Here is a 25,340-nt window from a genome sequence, read left to right as displayed (position 1 = left end):
TGATAATTGTTGTTCCTCAGAGCTTCAGTTGCATCACAGAGAGTGTAATTGTCAATAGTTTACAGCCATGGCCCCTGTAAAAGCGTTCAGCCTTTGCACATCAGTTTGATTAAGAAACTCACAGCAGTAATCCATGTGGTGTGTTTCTGCCTCTGTTGCCATGGCGAAAATGAAAAAGTCCTGTAACAATTTGCCAGTTTGTGTCATTGCAAATTGTGATGAGAGCATTTGACAGTCAGACACATAGAAAGGCCAAAGCTTAAATACTCATCTATTCTGATTGACTGTCCCTATGGATATGTCTCTACTGTGACAAATGATCGCTAAACTGCACTTGGATGTTATTGAGATGATCTGATGCTCATTCTGAAAGGATTAAGACATAAAAACTGACACTGGCCTTGTTCAGTCACATCCAAGTTACTTTCCCACAGGTTTTGTTCACTTCTACTTCAGTACCGCTCTTCACATTTGGATCTCACTGAAAGTTGTGAAACTACCGTAAAGGGATATCATAGGTTGATTCAAGAACAAAATTTACACATCTTGCAATTATCAAGCTTGCCTCAGTATTCAAAAGTGATAGGTGTTACAGCATTACTACATGAGTCTCGAATGTACAATGACGTTTGTTTACTTTTGTGCATATCATAAAACAGCAGCTGTCATGTTTGTTCACAGCTTTGAGAATATATTACACAGCGATTGATCTTTGTTTTCTTATGTGCATATACTGTCCATGGTCAGTAAATCTTGCCAACAGCGCACTTTAAGAACACAGAAACTCCCACATACTTGAAGTACATCAATGTAGAAAGTATTAACCAGAGATACATTTACCAGTGTACACTATTAATATTCTCACAACCACACATTCCATGCCCTGGTTTTCCTCGGAATGCAGCTATACCCATGCTATCAAAGGGAATGCGATAACACACAGCAAGTACTGAAGGGTTAAGATAGTCCGTGCAGAACCCTTGTTGTCAAAGGACCATCTTGGTTAAAGTAAATCAAATGAGTGTACCAATAATTCCTCAAAGGCAACAAACATCCTTTCATTTCTGTAAACATTTGCTGCCGCATCCGGTGGCAGAAATACTGTAATTGTTCAAAAGTAAGACTGACTGATAACACAATCTCTCAGTGAACATAAAATCTCTCACACTTCCAGGTGTACTGGTATATGTCAATTACAAACAGGTGACACGTTAATCAAATACAGTTTCGTAGGATTTCAAATCCATATATTTCGTGACAATGATGGACGTAGTTACACAGCCAAAAGTTATATTGTGCTATCTGGATGAACATTGCTGCCTTACAACACTTACAGGCCAGGCTATTTCATGTCTCAAGTGTTACCAGATGTTTGACAAAACATGAAGCCCTTCTGAATATATATATTTCATGTTCAAAATGGCGAGAAACGTAGGGGCTTTACCAGTACATCAACCTCTTAAATATTAACTCCATACAACTGTATCTGTTCCTGCACAAGACCCTTCCATGAATACGTTACCACAGATTCTTCTTCAAAAGAGGAAAAAAAGACACTCACAACTAACATAAGAAATTATAAATTCACCCATCTGTTCTGTTTGCACTGCAGGTATGTGGACTTCTGGCAAAATAAAAGAACACTGCGGCTTCTATTCCTTCTTATTTTCTTCCACGTGATAAAAAAAAATCACCGTTCTAACATCATCAAAGTCTCACTTTCGTTTCATTGTATGACAGCCTGGTAGACTGAAGAATGTGCAGGCCATCGGCTGGTATCTGGAAGAATCTAACCTGGCTCAAGTGTCCACCAACTTGACAGATTTTGAGATCACCCCAATGCACACTGTCTTTGAAGAAGTCAGCAAAGATGCCAGGGTAGGTAGTCTGTGCAATCCAATGTCATACTTAATCGGCGATGGTCCCTTCGAGTGTCACTTATCAATATTTGTAGATAACTACTATATATACAGGGTCTGTACACTACAGGAAAGTCCTTGAATTTTAAAGCATCCTGGAAAAGTTCTGGAAAATGCAATTGAGTCCTGGAAAGTCCTGGAAAATTGATATTTACCCAGGATTTTCAAAAATGACGAGACGATCAGTTGTGATATCGTTTGAAATAGTATTTTGGACCTAAAAAAGTTCTTGAAAATTGCTGGAAAATATCCTTGCAAAGTCCTTGAATTTGAGTTACAATTTGTGTATGAATGCTGCTTGTAAAGTAGCATCAATTTGTGGATGGACTGTAAGTGTGACACTGTATGTTAATCTTATTGAACTTTTGCCTCATCTTCTTCTCACATGATGTCAGATTTTAATAGCTCTGTCTCTCGTATCATCGTAACAGGAACTCAACTGGGCAGTGTGTGGTTCACAGGTGGTTGGTCTCATCCCACTGAAAGCCGTCATGATGGCTGCAGACTACTACTGTGAAAAGGAAAACTTATTCATCCTGGAAGAAGACCAGAAAATACGACTGGTAAATGACTCAATTTTTCTCGCTCCAAGTCCTGCATCCCCTTTGCCCCAACTTAACTGTCCCTTTACCAACTGCACCTACCCTTTGTCACAATCTCCTAGGCATTGGTCTTTGTGTTGAAAACATGATCTGTAATACAAGAGTTCGGTGGTAGTTTCAAGATTAAAAGGTTTATGTGATAATATGTGTCTTTGTTTTCCCCCCTTTAATATAATTAAGAACACAGTGCCGATGGTTTGTGTTCACATAAATAAAAAATTTGCTGTGACTTTAACTGATAACATATTTACATGTACCTATCATTACACAGGTTGTTAACAGGCTAGGACTCAGTGCTTTGGGTTCATTCAATCCAAAGGAAAGGATTATAGAGTAAGTATTATTAGTGTACTGGTATACCTCTGTGCTGTCACTGACAGAGCAATAAACACGATGGCATTCCTAACCTGAAATTAGTAATCATGTGTCTAAACCAGCTGCATAGTTGTACTGTGTCGTAGCCATGGACAAGCTATGAAATTTACAACTGCAACTACTCTTGATGAACTCAGTTGTGTTTTCTGCTTTCAGTTTTAGATTTCTTTGCTGCATGTCAACATCATGGTTCATGGTATCACCTTGTCATTGGCTATCTTCAACTGAAACTTGATTTTCTGATTTCTGATTTCAAATTTCCTCAGAAATATTCAGTGAAGACAAATTTCCAGCAGAATGTGACTGCAGATTTTTGCTTATAGATCATGCCCCACCTGTAGAATACCCACAATGTGTTTGCAGTTTAATTAATTTGTTTGGGGGGAGAGAGAGAGAGAGAGAGAGAGAGAGAGAGAGAGAGAGAGCGAGAGAGGGGAGGAGAGAGAGGGGGGTTGCATCAGTTGTATAATTTTTTCATGTTTCAATCACCAGGTACATGATACGTGATGACAGTGATGGTCCATTAGTGTCGATGAGTCTGCGTTCATTCATTCTCAATATCGGGGCCAGGTCATCAGCACCTGGCGGAGGCTCTGCAGCAGCTGCCATGGGTTCAATGGTGAGTTGAACAAACACAAGTGTTCTCATCAGCCAGGCCCTGCTCATCAGGGTGATCACTCACTATTGTGTGGACCTGTACAGCTGATGCTAATTGGCTCAATCATATCTGACCACATGTGAGCAGAAGTCTGTTAGGCTAGCTTTGAGTTCATGCAGTTTTGACAGAAAAACGTTTTCATGATTTACAATGTCGACAGTCTTAATTTTGTTTTTCGAATATTTGGATATTCTTTATCAGTGCTTGGGACAGCAGTAGTACAGTCTTACTATAACAGTATTCATTCATTTAAATTATATTCCAATGAGTGTTGTTTGAGCTAAACCTGAGTGTAATGACGTATTATGGCTAATAAATATTCACTTACTGGTGTACCATTATACCGTTGATCAGTAGATATTCGTACATGTCAAATATTAGTGACAAAATTAATTTCCACAAAATGCATAAAAGGTTGAGCGTGTTTTCAGTGGTACATTTAATTCATTTAAAGAAGTTAAGGATGAAGGATAAAAAAGATAAACCCCTAGTGTGATACCACACTGATTCTTTTCTTCATTATTATGTTATATTTTCACCAAATATTGACTGTGTTTTCTTGAATGAAGTATCAGAAGAAGAGAAACTTGTCAGCAAGGCATGTCTTTTTAAAGCTTTGTGTATGTGGTGAAATGGCTGGAACGAAACTATGATGCTGTCAACAAATATCACCCAGCTTTCATGTAACAAGGAGAACCCTGATACAGTTATTGACAAACCCAGTAAATTTACCAGCGTTTAACAAAACCAAAGTTGAGGGACAGTGTAATGACTGTTGCTGGCAGCGTTGGAGGTGAGTCCTCTGCAAGTAGGACCTGCTCTTTAAAACAGAATTATAGAAAAAGCATTATAGAATATTTTCTCATTTGCATACAGGGTGCAGCACTGGGTAGTATGGTTGGCTGGATGACTTATGGTAACAAGAAATTCTATCCATTGGAAGAAGAGATGAGAAAACTGATCCCTCCACTACACCATGCAATGCATGAGTTAATACCAATGGTGGATGCTGATACAACAGCATTTAACCAGTATATGGTGAGTTTTACCCTTTTTGGTTCTAAATTTTGTATCGTCTAAGTCTATCGTCTTTGTATCTCTTAAGAGAAACCATACATAAAAATGGGGTGGGGAGTGGGGGGTGGAGGATAACAAATGCTATGACTTGGTTTCAAATGGTGTCTTTGACAGGAGCTAAGCTTACTACAGTTAAAAGAAACAAAATTCATCTTCCTATGCTGGTTACCTTCCATATCGATGTTTCTCATGAGACAAGTGACAAGAGTTGACTATGCTTTGTGCTGATGACATCACAGTCATGTGATTTGTCAGAGCTATGATGTCAGTATCGCCAGATGTCCAAGTACAGAGCACAAAATGCATCATACTACAAATTTTTCTGACCATATTTTATCAAGAGAGAGACAGAGACAGAGAGAGAGAGAGAGAGAGAGACACACACACAAGGTTATTGGATATCATCTGACTAAGATATGAGTAATGTTTGGTCAAAATTTGGCAGTTTTGTTTTGTAACAAATCTCTCTCGGTAGATAGTAATTTTGCAAGTTTATGAAAGTGGTAAATAAGCTGTTACATCATTTTCTAAAATCCTGTCACTGATCCATTTTAGAACAGAGTTTGAATTGATGAATGGCCATGGAAAGAGAAGAAAATGTACATCAGTCAATAAATGTTGGCTTCTCTGTCTATGTTAATTCTCAAACACCAGCATATAATCTATTTCTAGTATCATCAATAATTCACAACATTTTGAAAGAAACAGGTTTGGTTGTAAGGGACTCTTAGATTTTAGTAAACACTTTGTCTTCGCAGGGACTAAAATTTCATGTTTCTTTCAGCTTGTATGTGTATATATCAAGTGAATGATCAGGTTCATTAGGCAGATGAGGAAAGATAAAATATTCAAAAACTATCTTGTTAAAAGTAAATAGCAAATAGCTACAAAAGTTACTTGGCACTACTTTTGAACTGAAAGTGTTGATTGTTGCCTTACAGAAGTCGCTATTAAATCCAATTGCGTGCCTCAGATTGCTAGCTCCTATATCCGCATGATTTATACAATAAAACGAATCTCTGAAAATCTCATCAGTTTGATCATCTGACAGCCCATTAGAAATGTCACAACTGTGAGATTACAGATACTTCACGTTTGTGTACAGGACAGTGTATGTTAACAAACACTTGTGGTAAAGCTGGAATGTACCGTCGGTATCCATTTAAATGTCAAATGTTCACAAAGGTCATCAAGGTGTCAACATGTCTGTGTGCAGTATTTCTGAACATGTTTTGATGGATCAATCTTAACAGCCCAAAGCGTAGACATCAAAACAGCAAATCAGTATCACAGTCTTTCTCTTCTAATGATTGACTGTGATTTGCATTTTTGTATGAATCTCTATTGTTTCTTTAGTCCAGCATCGATCTTCTTTGTCATGTTACATTTAGAATATACAAGTTACGTCAAAATGAAACCAAATGCTGCCAAGCAATCAGGACTTATAAAAGGTCATGGTGTATCTAAGTTGTATTAAGTAAACAAATTTACAATTCCGCATTTCAGAGAGCATACATAACAGCTGGTCATGATAGCCATGTTTGTTACAGGCAGTTTTAAAATGTCTCTTTTACTTTAGAAAAAATTGCAAAAACTGATGTTAAATTTGAGAGAGATCAGTGTTCTCCACAGCTTGGAGAAACAGAGGGGTGGTCAATTTACATAACTTTGCATAATTTGCATATTCCTTTGTTGTGGAAATGTATTCTGTTGTACTGTTATTGACATATGAATAGATTGCTCCAAACACAGAAGGATGGCCCAGCCCTAAATATCCTCTGGATATACGCTACAGAAAATGTGTATAAATACAGGCCCTGGGGAAGATCACCCTCAATTCTAGCTGGTTCATCGTCTGCACAACTCGTCAGTTTATACAGAGTGAAACAGCTCACTTCAAAGTGAAACTGAGTAGAGTACACATTTTATGGCCACCATAGAGGGAAAAGAGCCCTTGAAAATGTAGATTTACTGGCTTTTTGTTTGTGAGTGACCAGAAAATCAATGGTTTGCATTACCTTAATGTCATGTTACTTATAAAACTGCCAGAGGGTGTGTATGTGTACAGGTATACCAGAACGTCGTACTCTAATACTTGAAAGAGGCAGGTTTTTATCAGTGTGATCTACAAGCATACTGATTAACTTAAGCTTTCAAAGGAGAACAGGGACACAAATCATGTAAATACAGCATAGTCAATGTAAACAAGCAGTAATGCGAGAACCAGGGAGAGAGAACTGCCGCTTTAAGTGCATATATATGTAAACATCTATCATATACCAAAGGTGGTGTTTGTGTGGAGAGAAGAGTTCAAAGGTTACAAGTACCTGAAAAGGGAAAGTCACAGATTACTGCCAGGTAGAAAAATAGACACTGAGGGAGTGTGGATGATTAAAACACATGCACAGCAAACGCAACTTTTGCACTTAGGGGGGCAGGGGGTTGGGCTGTATTTCGATTACCGTGTGCAAAAATCACACTACATTTTTTTAAATTTCAACATCTTGCCATATGTTTTTATGTATCACAAAATATCGCACTATAGGGTTGTTTGGCATGTACCAGGCCAGTGCGGTACAGGCACTTACGCCAGCATTCTTTTAACATACATGTGAATCAGTGCACAAGTAAAATAACATAACAATCAGTTTGGATATACTGTTTCAATTCATTTCATTCTATCGGTTGTGTCATTGAGTTGGCGTGAACAAAAATTAATTGTAGACAGAGTATATGTTGGGGGGGGACGTATGAGTTATTTCATAGCAACGTAATTACTGATTGTAGTTGTGCTGATACAGAATGAGGCTTGGTTGGATTATCGCACTTCCAAACTTTTGTTCAGGGGAGGGGGTTGAGGCCAAATGCAATTAGTTGTATTTACAGTGCGTGTGTTTTAATTATCCATTGCCCCTTACAACAAACACAGATTTTATGCTTTTCATTCGCAGGCTGCTTGTAAATTACCCAGGGTAGTGAAGAAGAGAAGCTAGTGTAAGTATATGCTGCTGTAATGTGTATTCAATTTAAATTTTTTTATCAACTGATATTTCACAGACATAGAAAATTGGCTAGAAATATTCTGATTTGGAAGAACAAGATTTTTGCTTCCTGCTTTTGTTAAGTTTGTCATGACTCGGAAATGAGCATATTATTATACATCTACCATCGAGAACAATAGAATTTGCATTTGTCTTTAAAAAAGTTGCATGGAACGCCTATTCCATAATGTTAACCATTTCCAGATACCCCAAAACAGTATCTTTTATTGGTGCCTGTATGGGACCCATTGGACAATATTGCTAGGATTTGTCGTACGCTCTGTACATGCTGTACATGTAATGACATTTGCACAGGCTGTCAGAAAGGCATATCCCAAATCACATGCCGCTTTTATTGGAAGAAAATATTTTGTGACATTGCATGACAATGGTCACTGCTCAGTCCATTGGATGGTTCAGTCATAAATGCGAGATGTATGATAATAATAACTTAAGGTTATTACAAAAATACCACAAAAAATGCACTTGGACATAAAAATCGTTTTATCACCCTCAGTTTCATTTTTGAGGATGTGCTGCACCAATGTTTATTTTGCACTATTGTTGTAATAACCACATAATCCACAATCATAAATAGGATGCACCCATACTCTCAAAGCATCGTTATAGAAAACTGATATTATTGGGCAATTTTACCTGTATCTAGTACATTCTCACTTGTATACATAATGTGATTTTCACCAAATCAAAGGACTTTCCTCAAGTCACCAATTGTGAGCAACTGTTGAAGAAAAATTTCTTTATTCATCCATAAAACTAAGGTGCATTAGTGTCGTAGTAATGAAATTACTTGTCAAAAAGAACATCATTTTGCATTTCAGTTTTCAGTTTTTTTATTGATAATGTTATAACTTTTAGAATTCTTGCATAAATTTATATCTGCCAATTTTTACAAATTTGAATACATATCAAGTGTCCACTGTAAAAAAAATGGAAATGATTGGTGATACTGATTTCCCATGATGCCGTCTGCAGTCATTTAAAACATGGCTCTTTTCACACTCCAAGGAGTGGTGTCGTTCTAGATAAGGTGAAGACTATTACCGCAACCTGCCAATTGAAAGTGATTTGTAAAGTGTTAAAGAAGCAGTTCAATAAATGAATGCACAGAATAATTGTTCTTGTACCAAAAGCCAAAGACTAATCAGGCAGAAATGTTATGGCTTTGGTGAAACTCTTATCTAGAGGGCCATTCACTGCTTGAAGTGTAGTTGTGTATACCATCTTATGACTGATGTTTTCATGCCGTGTTTATCATACAGCTTATCGTATCTTCTCCTCTTCCCTATTTCGTTGCAGTCGGGAACAGTGTATGCAGTCTTCACTGAAGACAGCCGTGGCAGTGCCAATGCACGTGGCTGTAACCATCAATAAATGCTGGCCGTCCATGAAAGACCTTGCAGCCAAGGGCAATATACAGTGTAGATCAGATGTACAGGTACGAGATCATTGAAGTAGCCTTGACATCAACATCACCTAGCTGTGTCTGTGTCACCTCCTGATATGGTCATTCATACCGTTTTATTCTCTCAGATGTGCCCAAGGTCTTTGGTCATTGCGATGCTGTTTGTCTTTGCTGACCTTGAATGTTATGATAGCATTGAAATGCTCTCAGCCAGTAGAAACACCAAGCAATGAGTTTGTTAATCTCACCACGCCTATCCCCACTCCAAAGGATTTAAAAGCATTGATGTTCAATACTGAAGAACATAGTCAGTGGCATTATTTCTACATTGAGCGTGTCTGTTATGTCAAGTATATACCGGTAGTGGCATTTCAATGTCTCTTATGGGTGTTAATCAGTATTTGAGAGACTGTGCACATGTCCGTCTTGCATATTTTAGATTCATGCCAGACTCATTTGCTCTAACAAGTTACCAAGTGATTTGAATGACATACCCATTCTCATCTCAGCCAGGTCTCTCTCTCTCTCTCTCTCTCTCTCTCTCTCTCTCTCTCTCTCTCTCTCTCTTCTCATTTGATCTGCCTCTCCACACAGGTTGGTGCTAGAGCTCTGGAGACAGCACTGTGGGGCGCCTACTACAATGTTATGATCAATTTACCAGATCTAAAGGATGAAGAGTTTAAAAACAAGGTTAGAATTCTGTCATTATTTCACAGGGCCTCGATATGATTGCCATAATGAACAGACAAGTAACTGCTGGCGTATGCATGGTAGCTTCTGTAATCATTTCCACTAGTGTGTATTATAGTTTTATTTTTTTGCTAATTCACTTTTTTTTACCATTTGATACAAAGTAACTATTCACTTTATTGAATATCTCTGTAATTTTCATTTGTTTTATTCCCCTTCAAAATAAAGGCAAAAACAGACATTGAAGAGGCATTGAAACTTGCTCAAGAAAGCTGTGCTGAAGTCTTGAAGGTTGTTGAAGAAAGGAAGGAGTAACGGAACAAGACGTCTTGGGTGCCCTTGATGAATTAACAGATAATAGATAACAAGCTAACATCGCTGAGGAGTCAACATGCAAATTTGATCTAATCTGTTCAGTTTGCTATGCATGTTTCCATGGAAACAAGTCTTACTGCTGATAACATTTGATTGATACTCACTTCATGTTAATAAGGTGGTCATCACTAGTGTGTGTGTGCGTGTATAGCTAGGATAAAAATAGCTTTTATCTGGGCTTCTTTCCAAAGATTTTTTGATAAGTTTAGGCTTCATTCAAGAGATACAATTCAACCCATGTTAAGAAAAACAATGATTGCTTGGTGCACTGTAGTCCAATTTGTTGTTGCTAATTATCAAACGAGCCAAAATACTTGATGTGACTAAACTTGTGGAATACTTGAACAAGTTGAAAAGTGTTGCAAGTATGAGTGTTTTAATACCCAAAACTTTATTTTTGTAGCCAGACTATGTGAAGTGTTGCTGAAAATGTGTAGCTTCATGTAAAATTTTTAATTTCTATCACATTTTCAAGACCAGCCTTGGGCTGCATTCACTTGGCTTCACCATTCACAGCCCGCTAGACTCCACAGTTTTGTCGTCCCCATGGTTACTAGGTTTGTTTGTTTGTTTGTTTGGGCTTTTTTGTCTTGTCTATACCAGAAACAGGTTTTTGATGCTTTCAGAGTGGTGTATGCTATGTTAATGTATGGGCGTTGACTGGAGTATTTGCAGTAATTTGAATCCCAAAAAGGACAAAAATCTTTCGAATTATACTTTCCAAATGCACAAAAATGATAGTTCATCATGGATGGAAAGAATTACTCATTTCTGAATGACCCGAGCGTCCAGTCATCACGTCGAATAGATTTCAAGTTTTCGCGAGAATAATGCAATTTTTGACTAAACATCACATTCTGGTTCAAAATAAAGATTGATCATAAAGGTTATCTTCAAATGTATGCAACCTCCCCTAAAACAACATTGAGTTCAAGTTCAGAAAAGAAGATATTTCCTGCTAAATTTTCAAATTGGAAGTGTCGGTGGTCAGATACAGCCCATCTGTCGACCACAACTGCCTTACAATACTCATATAATATTTTATAACTCTCCTTTTTTTTATTTTCAATGTGCAATGTAATATTTTCCGTCAATATTAAACTTTCTTCAAATATCTTTTATTTTATGATGCCACAGCACTGTAGTTTGAAATTTACATGTGAAACTTGGGAGAAAAGCGGAAAAAAATTTAAAAAGTCACATATCGGCCAAAAGGTATTTCTGCAGCAGTCAAAGTTATAGATCAAATCAGGATCTAGAAGAAGAATATTTTGTTTTTTAATGCAGTTTTTTTATGTCTGTTTGTTGCAGACAAAAAATTAAATTGGGTATTTCAGAAACTGCTTGCATCCACAATGGAGTGTGTCAGTATTGTATTAGAAGTATATTTTCAGTCATAGGTATTCAATATTTTAATAGAGTCATGTTTCATGTGTTGCAGTGTCAGTATAGCGCCCTCAGTGGGTGAAATAGAATGTGACATGAAGTTTTACAACTGCACTTAGCGATTTTTACTGTTAGTTCACCCACTTGTGTTCATTACTAAGTTTTATGTGTGAGGATTTCTTTGATATCTTGTGTCTTGGAATTTTATTTTATTTTTTTACATGATTATAAGCTAAAAGATGTTATTATTCCTTGGTAAACCCTGCTTGTCAAACAAGTATATTACTTATTTTTTTTAAGTTGTTCATTATTTAAAACTTACTTTATGTTTTTGGTTTTTCCGCTAGTTTGCCTCATCTTAGCCTTGTAATATTTCTCTATGGATTTTTATACTCTGTCACTCTCCGAAAAATCCAAAATCACCATGTTGTTAATTTCCACATCATCTTTTTTTTTGTATCAATACAAATGATATTCTTCCAGCCAAGACTGATTCCCTACAGGGGGGACTGGGGGACTGGATTCTAAATTCAAATTTATCTGTGAGTATGTGAAGAAAGAAGATCCAAGGTGTTTGTAAGTGGAGCTAAGTGTGATCCGCTGTTATGTACCTTCACAAATAAATCATGACTATAAACAATGAATCATTGACCATAGAGCTTATGATAATACAGAAGCCAGTGATATTTCCAGGTATGCAAGAAATTCATCAACATTGTTTTTCAGTTTTGGCTCCCTGTCAATGTCTATTGCAAAACAAAGTTTTGATCAAACAATCCAAACATGTTATACATGCCTGTTGAAATGAAAAATGCCAAAGACATTCTCTGAGACACTTTGCATTTGTATGACAGCAAGATCAGCTCCGACACATTAGAGAAATCGGCAATTAACTTTGTGTATTACAAATTTCCCCATGGCATATTTTATGCCAAAATAGGAATTCCTCAGGCAAAACCTTGAGATTCCAAAGAGATGACGTTCTAAAAATCTATTAGAAATCCGCCTTCAAAGAGCTAACTTTGTAAAACTCTAACCTGCTTATCATGATGCCAGTATTTGTATGCTTTGATGAAGATGTACATTTCCATGGGAGGTTAAGTTAGCGTAAATGTTTATGCTTATCATAAACAAGTGCTGGTCAATATATCAAAATAAACCCTGCCCTTGTCATCATTACCTTTTTCTTACCCAAGGGTTTTTTTCATATTTTTGTTTCTCATTCTCAGGGGATCTCTCCCGTTGCATTCCAGTACTTGTCATTCCATTCACATAATTTTACGATTTGGACCAAGTAGAGAGAAACCATACGATGTATATATCTATGGATGATTGTAAAGACATTGCACATACAGCATGTATTTTGATTGATTCAGACTTTAATTAGAAAGTGATTGCCAATTATGACTAATTCTTCACCAGGGCTTTGATAATCTGCACTGTTTTGGTTTGACTTGACCAGAAAAATATTTAGACTTTAGTTACTGTTCATTTACGTACAGTGTTTTTGTAAAGGTTGTAACCCGGTGAATCATTCTAGTAGGATTCGATTGGTCAACACAAGGTCACATTTAGAATGACAGAATCCTCACCAGGATTTCATTTCTCGGTCTTACAAAACCTTAGCAAAAACATCTGCACAGTTGGCATTTTTGCAAGTACATGTATTTTTTGATCATGTTGAAATTGGGATAGAGGCTGTGAAGAAAAAAAATTGCAAGAGCTTTTAGCGTTTTGCTGAAGTCAGGACCATAGAGAGTGCTGTATGCATTTCAGTGATGACCCCTGACCCTTGATTTTTATGGTAAATCAGTTGTGTGTCTAACTCTTGGCTAACCCAGCTTGTTGTATCCCCACACTCATATCAGAGGAGTCATTCCTGCTTTTCAGTCCAATGATACAATTTAAAGCTTGTACGATCCGTTTTCCAAACTGGTGTGTGCAGTTATAATACAATCTGAGTGCCTTGTTGTATAGAGTAAAGCTGCTAATCTTGTACAGCAATAAAGAAAAAAATAAAAAAAATTGTGTGATGAGTATGCTGAGTTGCATTTGTATGTGTTTTGATGATACTGTCCATGTTGTATGCCATCCATAGTTTACAGAAGTGTCTCTGTCCCTTTCTAACTTGCTTGCTTGCTTGGTTTTTTAGTCCCCATGGACACCGTCCGAGGGGACTTATAGGTTTGGTCATGTCCTTACGTGTGTGCGTGCGTGCGTCTGTTCGTGCGTCTGTCCGTTCACGCAGATATCTCAGAGATGCCTGGAGCAATTTCATTCAAACTTTGTACAAGGATTACTTCATATGTCATACAGATGCACCTCGATTTGTTTTGTGATACGATCCAATATGGCTGCCAGGCGGCCATTTTGTTACGATTTTTTCATGTACAAAGCCATAACTCTGGCATATCTCAACCAATTTTAATCAAAGTTGGTACAAGGTCATTGACCTATGTCACATATGCACATTGATTTGTTTTGTGATACAATCCAATATGGCCACCATGTGGCCATTTTATTACGATTTTTTCATGTCCTGAACTACAACTCAGACATGTATCAAGCGAATTTATTCAAAAGCATTTTTATCACAGACCTAATGAAGAGGACTCTATCCTCTCTGAGGACCTGTAATCAAAGTACCCATTAACAAGTGGTTAAGTGGGGACTGTGTCATCAACGATGACTTGTTCATTGTAGTCTGCACACAGTTTACAGAAGGAAAATATAAGAATGTACAAACTGCATTTATTGAAATCGTAAATTGTTACTAATTACAACATCACATTCATAATATTTCTCCTGCTGACAGGATTTAAGACAAACTTTGTCTGTTCGGTATCCGCAGTTTTAATACCGCTACAATTCTGGTATGATATCCCCTTGATCCGTCGCTCGAGGACGCTCCCGTAAGAGGGGAGCGTAGAGAGCGCCCTCGAGCGACAGGTCTTCCAGTCTACCCCTTCCCGCAAATATGGTGTGTCCTTACAAAGGACTGAGCCAACGAACCCGAACGGGCCACAAATACCTTAAATGGTTAACTCTGATACCTGACCGGGGCCAAACGGGACCAAAAGATAACTACAAAAGTATAAAACAGCCACAAAACACGTCCCGGGACATCAATCAATCTAGCCCTGCGTACGATGCTGTGTGTTCCGCTACAGCTATAGCCCCGCTCACCACATGTGATGTGGTGAGCGGGGCTATTAGCTGTAGCGGAACACACAGCATCGTACGCAGGGCTACAATCAATCACCTTTGACCATTGCAGTGTCTATGATTAATTGAAGCGTTGAGGGCGCCATTCAACACTGACCGTGAGCCTGATGTATTACTTTCCAGCAACTTACTTTCAGTTTGAGATTGCAACGAAAATTTTAATGTTGTCACTTTTAGTTTTGAAATGACTGTTATATTCATTTTTTCCTTTAATTGAAGCAAATCTTTGACTCTCGTAACAAAAAAAGACAAGTCTTTCAGATTACTGTCTGTGCAAAATCGGCTTTGTTGTTGTATGTTCTCTTGTGGTTTAATTTGAGTCATCTGTTTACTCTCTTGTTAATTTTGTGTAGCATCCGCTGATCGCCCAGTTGTCGCTGACATTCTCTTTAATATGTATAATTAGTGTCGAGGACTGCCGTTCGGTTTTCCTGGCGTAGGGTCACCGGAGCGGAAATTATGCTCTGGCTCGCGAGAATGAATATACTTCGTTCGCATTGCATACGACTTTTGGAAGCTGAAGTTTGAAGATTGAAGTGGTCTCCTGTGTTTGGAAACTTGCGCCAATCCCGGGTAGCAAATACGTCGTGTAAAATATACAGCGCTCTCAAGGTGAAATTGCATTCCTGACTGGAATGAGACCACAAATTTAATTTCCCATAGGCAGTACTAGACAGTAGTGTTGAACTAAAGTTTCCTATTTATAAACTTTTAGCAGTTCTAATCCTCTTGACAGGTATTAGGTCAATGTCAGGTTGACGACTGATGAATTTTTCGAGCGAGCAACAAACCACGGAAAGTTTGAGTTAGGTGATGAAAATAGCGCCCCAGTGGTGTTTGCAGAAATTCACACTCATTCTAACGATCGTTTCCATGGACCTTTGCTCCTTTTATTAACACAAAATATTACAGCCATCTTTCAAATCAGTCTACATTTTGATTCAAACGGTCGATTTTCTTTACACAAATATTTCAAATTAAAGCTCAAACAAAACAAGCATGCCATTGCAAGTATCAAACTCAAAAGTCCGCACTATTTTTGCACATGTAAGCTTACGTACTATGATGTTAGATATAATTTAAGATGTGTATATCATTCACATGTATCGGCAGAACAATTCTACAAATTAACTGCGATATAACCGTTTAAAAGTGTATATCTTTAAGTTTCTCGTTATTCTACCATTTCAGACCAGACCGCCTTTTCTGAGAAGAAAACAATCACCATGATGGAACTTGGTCCCCGTTCTGATATACGATCAGGTGCAGCAGCCAGATTATCGCGAAACAATCAGTAAAGTTCTGCGTCAGATTTTATAAAAAGCTGACGTTTTAATTATCATATACATTAACGAAACACATTCTAAAACAGCCACAAAAAGTAATAAAAACGTACAGGGGACGCCAAGTTACTTTACATGTTACCCTATATAGCATTTTGTAGCTCAACCTGAAGTGCTGTCAGTCTTATTTTTTGCGAGAATTTATTTATGGTATTTTGCGATCCAACTTATTCCCAAATCATTGAACAAAAATATAACGTTTGTTATCATGGTAACCATAAACGAAAGCAGTGAGACTGAGCTTTTAGGGCTGGGAATCTTCATTTTTGGTAACCCTGAGGCCAAAACCCGAAAGTTTTTCCCCGGAAAATTGGAATTGGAAATTGACTCATGTCATACCTAAACAACAATGAAAAGATGCAAAAAGTAAAATCAGTTTCCCTTGATTCATGACAATGAACAACTTTGTTTCCTGAATGTTGTTACTAAATTCGAGACAGCATCCTAGCATTTTTTCGATATTTTTATCATAGAAATCTCTCTAATACAGCTTTGTTTTCACAATGCTTTCACACATTTACCCAACATTTGCTATACAGTATCTGCATGCTAATAAAATGTAAATTATATGCAAAATTTATGAATTCATGCAAATATAACCTCCCCCACTTTTTGATTTGCTTCCTACGTCTCTGGATCATCTTACAAAGTCTTACATCCTTCAGTGCGGTGGTGACATTCAATAGCGTCCTAAACGTTTGTCCAATTGTACAGAGGGGAGAATCATTCAATTGTACTATAACAGTTGCGTTCAGGAATCGATAGATTCCGTAAATGTAACAATAATTATGAATTATTTCTGCTGGTCAAGAGTCACCTTAACAGACAAACCGATAATTTTGTCAGTCTAGTTTAATCAATCACCTGGCGAAGTTCAAAGCAGCAGCTGTTGAATCAATGTCAAGGTACTTAAAAACAACGGCCTTCAATCCCTGTTCTTGCATTAGTTGTTGATTTTGACTTTGTAATTTTATTTTAGTACTTTGTTTTCCTTTGAAATTGGTGCAGTTATTAGATTTGCTACCGAGAGTCAAAATGATAAAAAACGTGCTCCTTTAAGTTTTATTGTGTGTTCAGCTTGGCTTGCTCCATGAGAAGCACATGCCCTCTACTTTCTCTGCAAAGCCTGGCTGAATCAAACATGCAAGACATTCAGGTCATGGTGGCTATGGGGCAAGGTTCACAGGGCAAAGTTCGCATGGATGTGGTGCATTCTGACCCCGATTTTATCAGGGTAGAGCAGTAGGGCAAGGCTGCCATATTTAACAGGATTCTCAGTGACCTGACTAAGGCTTAGAGATGTCACAAGATGCACTTTGGAACTGGAATTGTCACTAAGGTTTGCACACAGGATAATGGATGGGCAGGAGTGATAGATAGATGCAGACACAGTGTTCATCAATTATTTCACAGGCATTTATTCTTTGCTGATAGCTATTAAAACATGACCAATCTTCAGGGTGATGAGACTATTGTGCAGTTGATAAATCTGTATTTCATTTTGAGGACACACAACTTGTCCACCTCATCAGACACAATGCAAACTATGTAGTGTGTTTTTCCTACTCATAAACTTATACTGTAACATCTAAACACTGATGTAGAAAATTGTCTCAGGTCTGCATTGCAACCTTTAAATAAAAAACCGACTAGACAGACATTTGCAACTTCCTTTGTCCAATAGGATAGCTGGAACTTTCCATTCTGAAGTAAGGGTGGAAAGCTAACTATTTATAGGAGGGGTGTCCTGACAGAACTGGATCTCTGTTTGCAAAGTAATGTACGAATGCAATGCGTAATGAAAGAAACTGTACATCAAATTACTCTGATTGATCATGATTGGCATCAAAGACAAAAATAACCCGAAAATTGATGTACTTTCTTAGTTTGTCAATATACTGATTTCAATACAAAGCAACGATAGGTCATTTTGTTAAAAATTTCTCTTTTCTATACAAATTTTGTTTTAGTAATTTCAAAGATGTTAAAAATCTCTCATAAAATATACAAGAAGCAAGGCCAAAGCCGTATGTAAAAGCAAAATATCTAATCTAGAAAATTCAACAGATGTGGCAGTATACTAATTGCAGCAGTACCACAAATCTTTTGGCAAACGCATGCTGTGTACTTGATTCTCAAGCGTCATTCTCTCCCCTATGCAAATACACTTTTTCACAAAAACAAAATATATGTACAAATTGAAATTGACCAAAAAAAAAAGAATAAAATATCTCTGTGAAAAATGAGTCTAACTCTATTGCATTGAGAGAGAGAGAAAAAAGATTTTACAAATAAAGATAACGTTCTTTAACACTGGTGTGAAAATACACAGACAAAGCCAGGCATCGTGTAGGATTTTTGACTTACATTTTCATACAGAAATGTAATTCACAGATGATCCTGACAAAATTCAAAATTATGTAATTGTTGCTCTAAAATATCTGAGTTCACAGTGACAAAACAATAAAAAACACAGCTAACATTATCATTAACCCACTAACGTTTGATTTCAGATTCACAGTGAGTCTCTTAAAGGTTAGAACAACTAGTTCCTTCACAGGTGAGCTGAAGGACTCGGGTTTTAACCCAATATTCTAGAAGTGACACATCATTAAGAACTTGGCTCCTTTACAACAATGGTTTGATCCAACTCCCTTTGTTTGCCTTGGTGAAGTTGGACTTCTACACAGGGACATGGGGGTGGCCAGGTTACAGAACATGAGAGTTAGTGACTTCTACTTAGAAAACACATGACATAAACAATTCCTACACTTGCTTTTAGACTTATAACTTTGATTGCCTCTCAACAAGATGCAAATGTGAAATTTGATCACCTAATAGTTATAAAATATAATAAAAACATCTTATTCTTCAAAGGGGTCAAAAGTTTTTTTACAGGCCTGGGAAGTTTTAGGTCTTTGTTTGGCACAATATTTTGGAATGTACTAGCATTTCACAAGACTTCTGCATTGCATAACATACAACTGAGTTGCATTTTACCATGCGTTACGGATGCAATCATATAATTCAAATACAGACTAAAGCTGAAATTACACGCTGGTTGTGATTTCCATCTCTGTACAACAATCTAGACAACACTTCATCTTCATGATCCGGGCATCTTGAATGGAGGGAAAACCTAACACTCACGACAGGAAGTTACTGCTGAAAGAATTTTGCATGCCGTGAACTCCTGTGAAAAAGTCGCGAGTAATTCTCATTAAACTGGCGGAGACGCAGGCAAGTACTCTGTGACTCGCAATTCAAACTGTGTACCACTGTTGACTGTCTTTTTTCAAATGCAAATTTGCACTAAATTTCATTTGATTTCATCTGTCAACATCATGAACTCAACGCCAATCCATAGTTTGCATATGGATGCTTATTGTTGAAGTATCAAAATCACACTCACAAATGTCGATAGGTAAATTCCCCATATTTTAAAAAATTTATGTGAATGAGAGAGATACACTTAACAAAATTCAATATCCTGAAAAAGTAGTATCCCTTTATCATCCCTTAGATGTCCGCTGATCAGTAGCCTAAATACTGATTGTTTATTTTTGAATTATCACATTATTTCAGTTACTTTTGTTTTATCTGAGAAGTTATTCATGTTGTTCTGCTCACTGAAACATGTTGAATTATCAATCATCAGAGCTATACTCACATCTAGCACCTTGCGTATACACATGAAATGGCAACTTGCTGATGACATCATTTCTGGTATGTACCATAAATTATGTCATCACAGCATTTATCATTATACCTATAAGCAGAGAGGGAGTTGATATCTGACAACTGACATTTGGCATTTTTCAGTCAGCGGAACACCACAAATAGTTGCTCACGTGAAACAACAATAACCAAAATAATTTGACAAGATAGCAACTCTGACGCTTCAATATTACAAGCTGTTGTAATTGTTTTCTTGGTAGGAGGGCTGAGAACAGCAAGTTATTTGAGTTTGAATTTCTATCATTCTAGGATGTGTGTTTGACGGAACACATGTGTGCAACAGGATTAAACTTGGCCATGGGAGGGTTGTGATTTGCTACCATGAGACAAGTGCTCCATTTGAATTGAACATAATGTAACCGTCAAGACTTAGAACAAGATAACTTTCAAATTCATGTACACAGAGGAGACGTAAAAGTTTCTTCCCTTCCAGTAGCACGGAGTGTAAACTTCTTCCATCAGTAGCGGCTTCTTTTACACAAAGATTCCTTGTACTTTACCACGTTGAACAGAGAAAGAAATATTTTTTCCAGGGAAAAACATTATTTTGCATCAGCTAACTGCACATGGTAATATTTCTATGAGTGATTTGGTAACTCTGTGTCCTATCCATTGTCTTGCAGTTAGTTCATTGGTAGATGCCCATTGTGACAGCAGTGCAAAACACATAAAGTCTCTTGTGCCCATTGTCAGTAGTTCAATGTCAATGTCTCTTCAGTAAAAAGTGAAGACCAATTTTCTCTTCATAATAGCACTTTTTGTTGTTGGAGTCCATTCTTTGTCTTCTTTACAACAAGGGCACATCACAAAGGAGTTGCTAACAACATCAAGTGCAGAAATTCAGATATAAATAGTTACGGTAGCTATATAAATATTCTCTGTAAAAAATCAGGCATTTGATGTTATGAGTTCATCTGGTTTGTCAGTTCTGTCAATCATGGCTTGATGGGAGTTTGTGGAGGACAGAGAGTAACTCCTGGAGTCTGTGTTTTCATCAGCGATGGCAGCCTCTCGCAGCACCTGCAAGTGTTCCTCCATTTTTGAGAGGGAGTCGTCGATCCAAACCATGCTCTCCGGGGAGATGCATGCATTCTTGGTGACCAGGGCCAGGTGTCCCACGGACAGTGTTAAGGCAGTAAACCTGCGAAAGAAAAACATAGGATTTTTTCAGTCGTTTATGGTATGGTACAATTTTGCAAGTAGAGAGAAATACAGCATCAACAGCCCTAACTACCACCGACTCTCACTATCACACAATTTGTCATCGAAGTAACTGTTAGTTTACAGCACTGTAATATGTTGATGTTTCTGAACTTTATATTTTTACACCATAATGATGGAAAGACACTTGTAAAACAGAAAATAACAACATAACACAGAGAGGACAACCAGGAAATGTTGAAGTGAGATATGATATCATGTATTGACAACAGAGAAAGCATTGGACATGAAGGAATTGGAAGGCAAAGGTGTGGTGTAGTCTAGAAATATTAAATTTATCATTATTATAATAGAAAGAGAATGGCATACAGGGTGGAGCTAATTGCCATTATGCTTAAATATATGGTAAACCCCATTTATGAATTTTGTTGAGAATACAAGCTTTGTAATTTGCAAGTTTGTGCTATGGGTTAATTCATTTGTATCGTCATTGATACAAGAATAGATTGCGCTCAAACCAGAGTGGAGCTGCCTGGCCATCTAAATCTCTTCAAAGGGGCCCTTGAAATGGTTGCTCTATAGTTTTCTGAGGGCTTGAAATTTCTGACATTTTAATTGGGCTAGTAATCTCAATTGTTCAAAGATATCAAGCAACCTATTTTAGTGTCCTATTTTCTGATAATACAGTCATGAAAAGAGGACACACCAACAAGCTTGCATCACTATCTGGCAAGATGTTTCCTTGTTATATTGCTTTACAGATAATACAATTCATTGACAAAACACATTTGGGGCCTATTTTACATGTAGCTATTTCAAGCCAGGTTACAGGACTTTTTTGCCTATCTGGTTTGGCACTAGCCCTGACCTGTCCCACTAAACTGTCGACAGCAGTTTCACTTTGATGACAGCTCAGTAACAAAACGGGCATTTCGGGCATAAATCAATCAAGTGACATTAATATTTTTCAAACTGAATGACACAATCAAATTTCTACTTAAAAAGACAGATTCAGAGAGGTAAGCAGCTACGGTCTGAAACCACTGATATCTCAAACATTTCAGATTCTGGGTACTTGATGTTAGATCACGTACTGAAAGACTCATTCTGCCCAGGACTCAATCCTTACTTTGCGACTACATTTAAAATATGTTTTTCATGAAATATCACTGTAGATATGTGCCATCTTTGTTCCTGATACATTTTACCACGTACACCGACAGACAGCACAGATCATGTCAATAAACAATCTGTCAACAATATTCAGCATGTACGCTGCAAATGTTGATGGATCACACCATTTCAGGCAATAATGAAATACTGGTCAACTCATTCAAACAGCCATTAAAATGGCGCGTACAACGACGATTTCAATCATGGCGACTGTTACAGGATTCAGTGATGTAGGATGAAAGGGGCACACTGTACAACTCCTGCAACACAATAGTCGCACATTGCCGCAAATCGCACGATCCGCTCAAGTACGCCGCCGTGATGTCCTGATAGGTTTATGGGCTTACCTGGCTTCGAGGAGCTTGGGGTCAAGTGGGGGATACAGACAGCGAACTACGTCATCAACCCTGTAAACAAACAAGAAACAAAGGAATGTTTATAGCATACCACTACATGTACATGTTAATGACATTTGCTGTCACTGATACACATGTCTACAGGTGGCCTAATAAGATTTTTTTTTTCAAATCAACAGATTCAGAGAGATTTAACGTTTACGCAATGGCATGGAGTCACTGTTGAAATACAAACACACGGCTTAAAAATTCTGAGAATTTTTTGAAATTGGAACCAAGGATGTTGTACAGTTTTAATTGGCTTCCATGAAATTTCAACTATTGGCATGCAAATATCACTAAAAATCTGTGTGCATGAAAGTTTTTGTTGCTGATGTAAATGATTGATGTTGATGATTGTTTTGTTTTCTGTCGTTTAAATGGCTAGATACATGTAGAGTCATGAAAAGCTTCAATGCTGCTGAAAGATTTCATGACATTTTAAAATTTGATGTGAATAGCTGAAAGAAATATGGCGGGTGATATGACAGTGAGTGTAGTGTGATTTATTTATTCTTATATTGCGTGTCTATACAGTGTATCCCTTAGAGTCAAATCTCCCAACACCAAACCCCAAACAGCTATATACCTAGATGCATATCTGTCCTACATAGGCTACTACTACACAACAAAGAAACCATAAACGCCTAAGTCTTGGACATGTCATAAAAAAAGTCAAACTGGGTATCATGGTCTGTCTGAGAGTGTGAAAACATCAGCAACTGAACTCTGTCCCAGGGTTATGTACAAAAGAGAGCCATTGAAATAAAAATTCATTTTTGCTATTAGAAAATGTGTAACTGCTGTAGATGTATGTGGGACAATATTAGCCACTGATTAACCACACAAGTTATCATAAAATGGTGTACAATTTACACAGCCTGCTGTCTCATCTACACACAAACTAACAGGTATTTGATGACCAAACGGTACTATGACTGATCAATATGGTTGTAATTGTTGGTGTTAAACAAACAAAACTTGTATTATTTTCATAGAGGTATTTTATTTTGGTGGATTGACACCAGTACACGTCAATACAGAGCATTCCTGAAATATTTTACACATCGTACATTCATGCAATTTTCTTTCCTTTTGTTGCGATATCTAAATTATCTGGTCTCTGAAAATTTATTTGAGAAGTGTCATGTACAATTTTCTGACACAATTCTGTGTGGACAGCAGATGCAGATCAATTATTAACCAGAGCTGCAATAAAGTTTAAATAAAACCTGGGAAAACAATAAATTAATCAAGAGAGAATGGTAACTGTCCAAATCTGACGTGAAATACTTACGAGAAAAGCCTGCTGTGTGACAACAGTATGATATGATTCTATTAGCTACATGTATGAATGAAACTGGGGGAAGTGATGTTTTTCACCTTTTTTGTCACACACAACACTAACACAACCTTTGCTATGTTTTAAGATGATTTCTCTTGGTCAGAAATGACACATTTGCAGTAGAATGCGCCTCAGGGACAAACATAGGGACTCTCAACCTTTTCCAAATCTTTTCCGATCTACCACTTGTGGGGGCTCATTTTGAAGCCCTTGGAGAGTAAGAAAAACTTTCATCATCTTCATTTTTGGAAAATCAAAAATCTTATTTTTTCTTCATAGAGTTAACACAGGAATGATGGCCATTTTGAATTTCCAATATTGGTAAATCGTCGGTAATTTGTTTCCCTAGTACCAAACTTTGCAGTGTTCCCGCTAAGGCTTATTTGCGCGCTAATTGCGCAGTGTCTCCGACTGCTCTCGCAGTGAAATTTCATGTTTTGTGCAGTCTCAGTCATTTCAATCGGTATTAGTTTTGTAAACGATATTAAACTCAGGGCAAATTTGCGATCTCAGCGTAGATTTTACTTCCGCGTTTCTAGTTTAGCGCCTGTTGGCAGCGCAGTTGCCACCAACGTTCATTGTACGTTGTGACATACCTCAATAAACTAGCATATACATGAACGGACCCAGTTGTGAGGCAATCAGGCGTATCTCAAGTTGCGCACACTCTCAAAACCTCAGAGGGAACACTTACGGTGACTCTTGATTTTGAAGGAGAATGGTTGAAAGATTCCATGAGGAAAGTTTGAGAAACAGTTTGAAGTCTTTCACTTTAGAGATGCATTTCCTTTGGCATGTGTCAAAATCACATATGACTGCCATATTGTTTGCTATCTGTGGTGGGAGCTGACACACTTTTTTCATTGTTAATATCTGTGGAGTATTTTTTCTTGCCAGATGTATATTTAAAAACGTTTTATCACCTTGAAAAGTGAATTCATTATCAGTTGAGTTTGATTAAAATGTTAAGTCTCAGTATTTCTTTAATTAATTAACTTAATATATTGACTTGTACAGTATCCAGAATGTGCACGAGCGTGTGTGCAGGTAAGTGTCTCATTAATTCATTGATTTTTCCATTTACTATGAGAAATTTCTTTTCTGGGGCAAGGGAGTGAATGTATCTCAGCTAAAATGAAGGAATTAAGTTGGTCATATGTCAACTTTAATTATTGAGAACCCTCTTAATTCTGATGGGTTTATTCTTTAAACTGAGAACATGTGTGAAATAAACACCAGATGAAGCAACACTTCCATTATTTTTCCAAGAAATTCTACATGTCGAGGTTTCCTGTATTTGTCTTTAATTGTGCCCATATATTTCCTTTGTGAAAGCACATGAAAGATTGACAGTAACAAATGTCACTGGAATTTTCCATTAGCTACACAAACAAGAACTTGATTTTATTTT

General features: G+C 37.3%; 2 protein-coding genes across 2 annotated transcripts in view; one reads left to right on the top strand and one right to left on the bottom strand.

Moving 5' to 3' along the window:
• LOC139141308 (formimidoyltransferase-cyclodeaminase-like) overlaps positions 1 to 12,960 on the top strand; it is a 32,606-nt gene extending 19,646 nt beyond the window's left edge. The window contains exons 6-14 of the mRNA XM_070710934.1: positions 1,741 to 1,878; positions 2,351 to 2,482; positions 2,793 to 2,854; positions 3,389 to 3,515; positions 4,431 to 4,592; positions 7,583 to 7,623; positions 8,993 to 9,131; positions 9,693 to 9,788; positions 10,017 to 12,960. Of these exons, the coding sequence (XP_070567035.1) occupies positions 1,741 to 1,878; positions 2,351 to 2,482; positions 2,793 to 2,854; positions 3,389 to 3,515; positions 4,431 to 4,592; positions 7,583 to 7,623; positions 8,993 to 9,131; positions 9,693 to 9,788; positions 10,017 to 10,103 (984 nt within the window). The 3' untranslated portion in view covers positions 10,104 to 12,960. The remainder of the gene's footprint in view (positions 1 to 1,740; positions 1,879 to 2,350; positions 2,483 to 2,792; positions 2,855 to 3,388; positions 3,516 to 4,430; positions 4,593 to 7,582; positions 7,624 to 8,992; positions 9,132 to 9,692; positions 9,789 to 10,016) is intronic.
• A 4,555-nt stretch (positions 12,961 to 17,515) lies between these two features.
• LOC139140899 (transmembrane protein 98-like) overlaps positions 17,516 to 25,340 on the bottom strand; it is a 50,559-nt gene continuing 42,734 nt past the window's right edge. The window contains exons 5-6 of the mRNA XM_070710367.1: positions 22,537 to 22,596; positions 17,516 to 20,996 (exon numbers count right to left, since the gene is read on the bottom strand). Of these exons, the coding sequence (XP_070566468.1) occupies positions 20,744 to 20,996; positions 22,537 to 22,596 (313 nt within the window). The 3' untranslated portion in view covers positions 17,516 to 20,743. The remainder of the gene's footprint in view (positions 20,997 to 22,536; positions 22,597 to 25,340) is intronic.

This window comes from Ptychodera flava, chromosome 9 (assembly GCF_041260155.1).
Source record: "Ptychodera flava strain L36383 chromosome 9, AS_Pfla_20210202, whole genome shotgun sequence".
In the NCBI taxonomy this organism is placed as follows: domain Eukaryota; kingdom Metazoa; phylum Hemichordata; class Enteropneusta; family Ptychoderidae; genus Ptychodera; species Ptychodera flava.
Note: the sequence above shows the minus strand (reverse complement) of the source record. Positions and strands in the feature narration are given on the sequence as shown.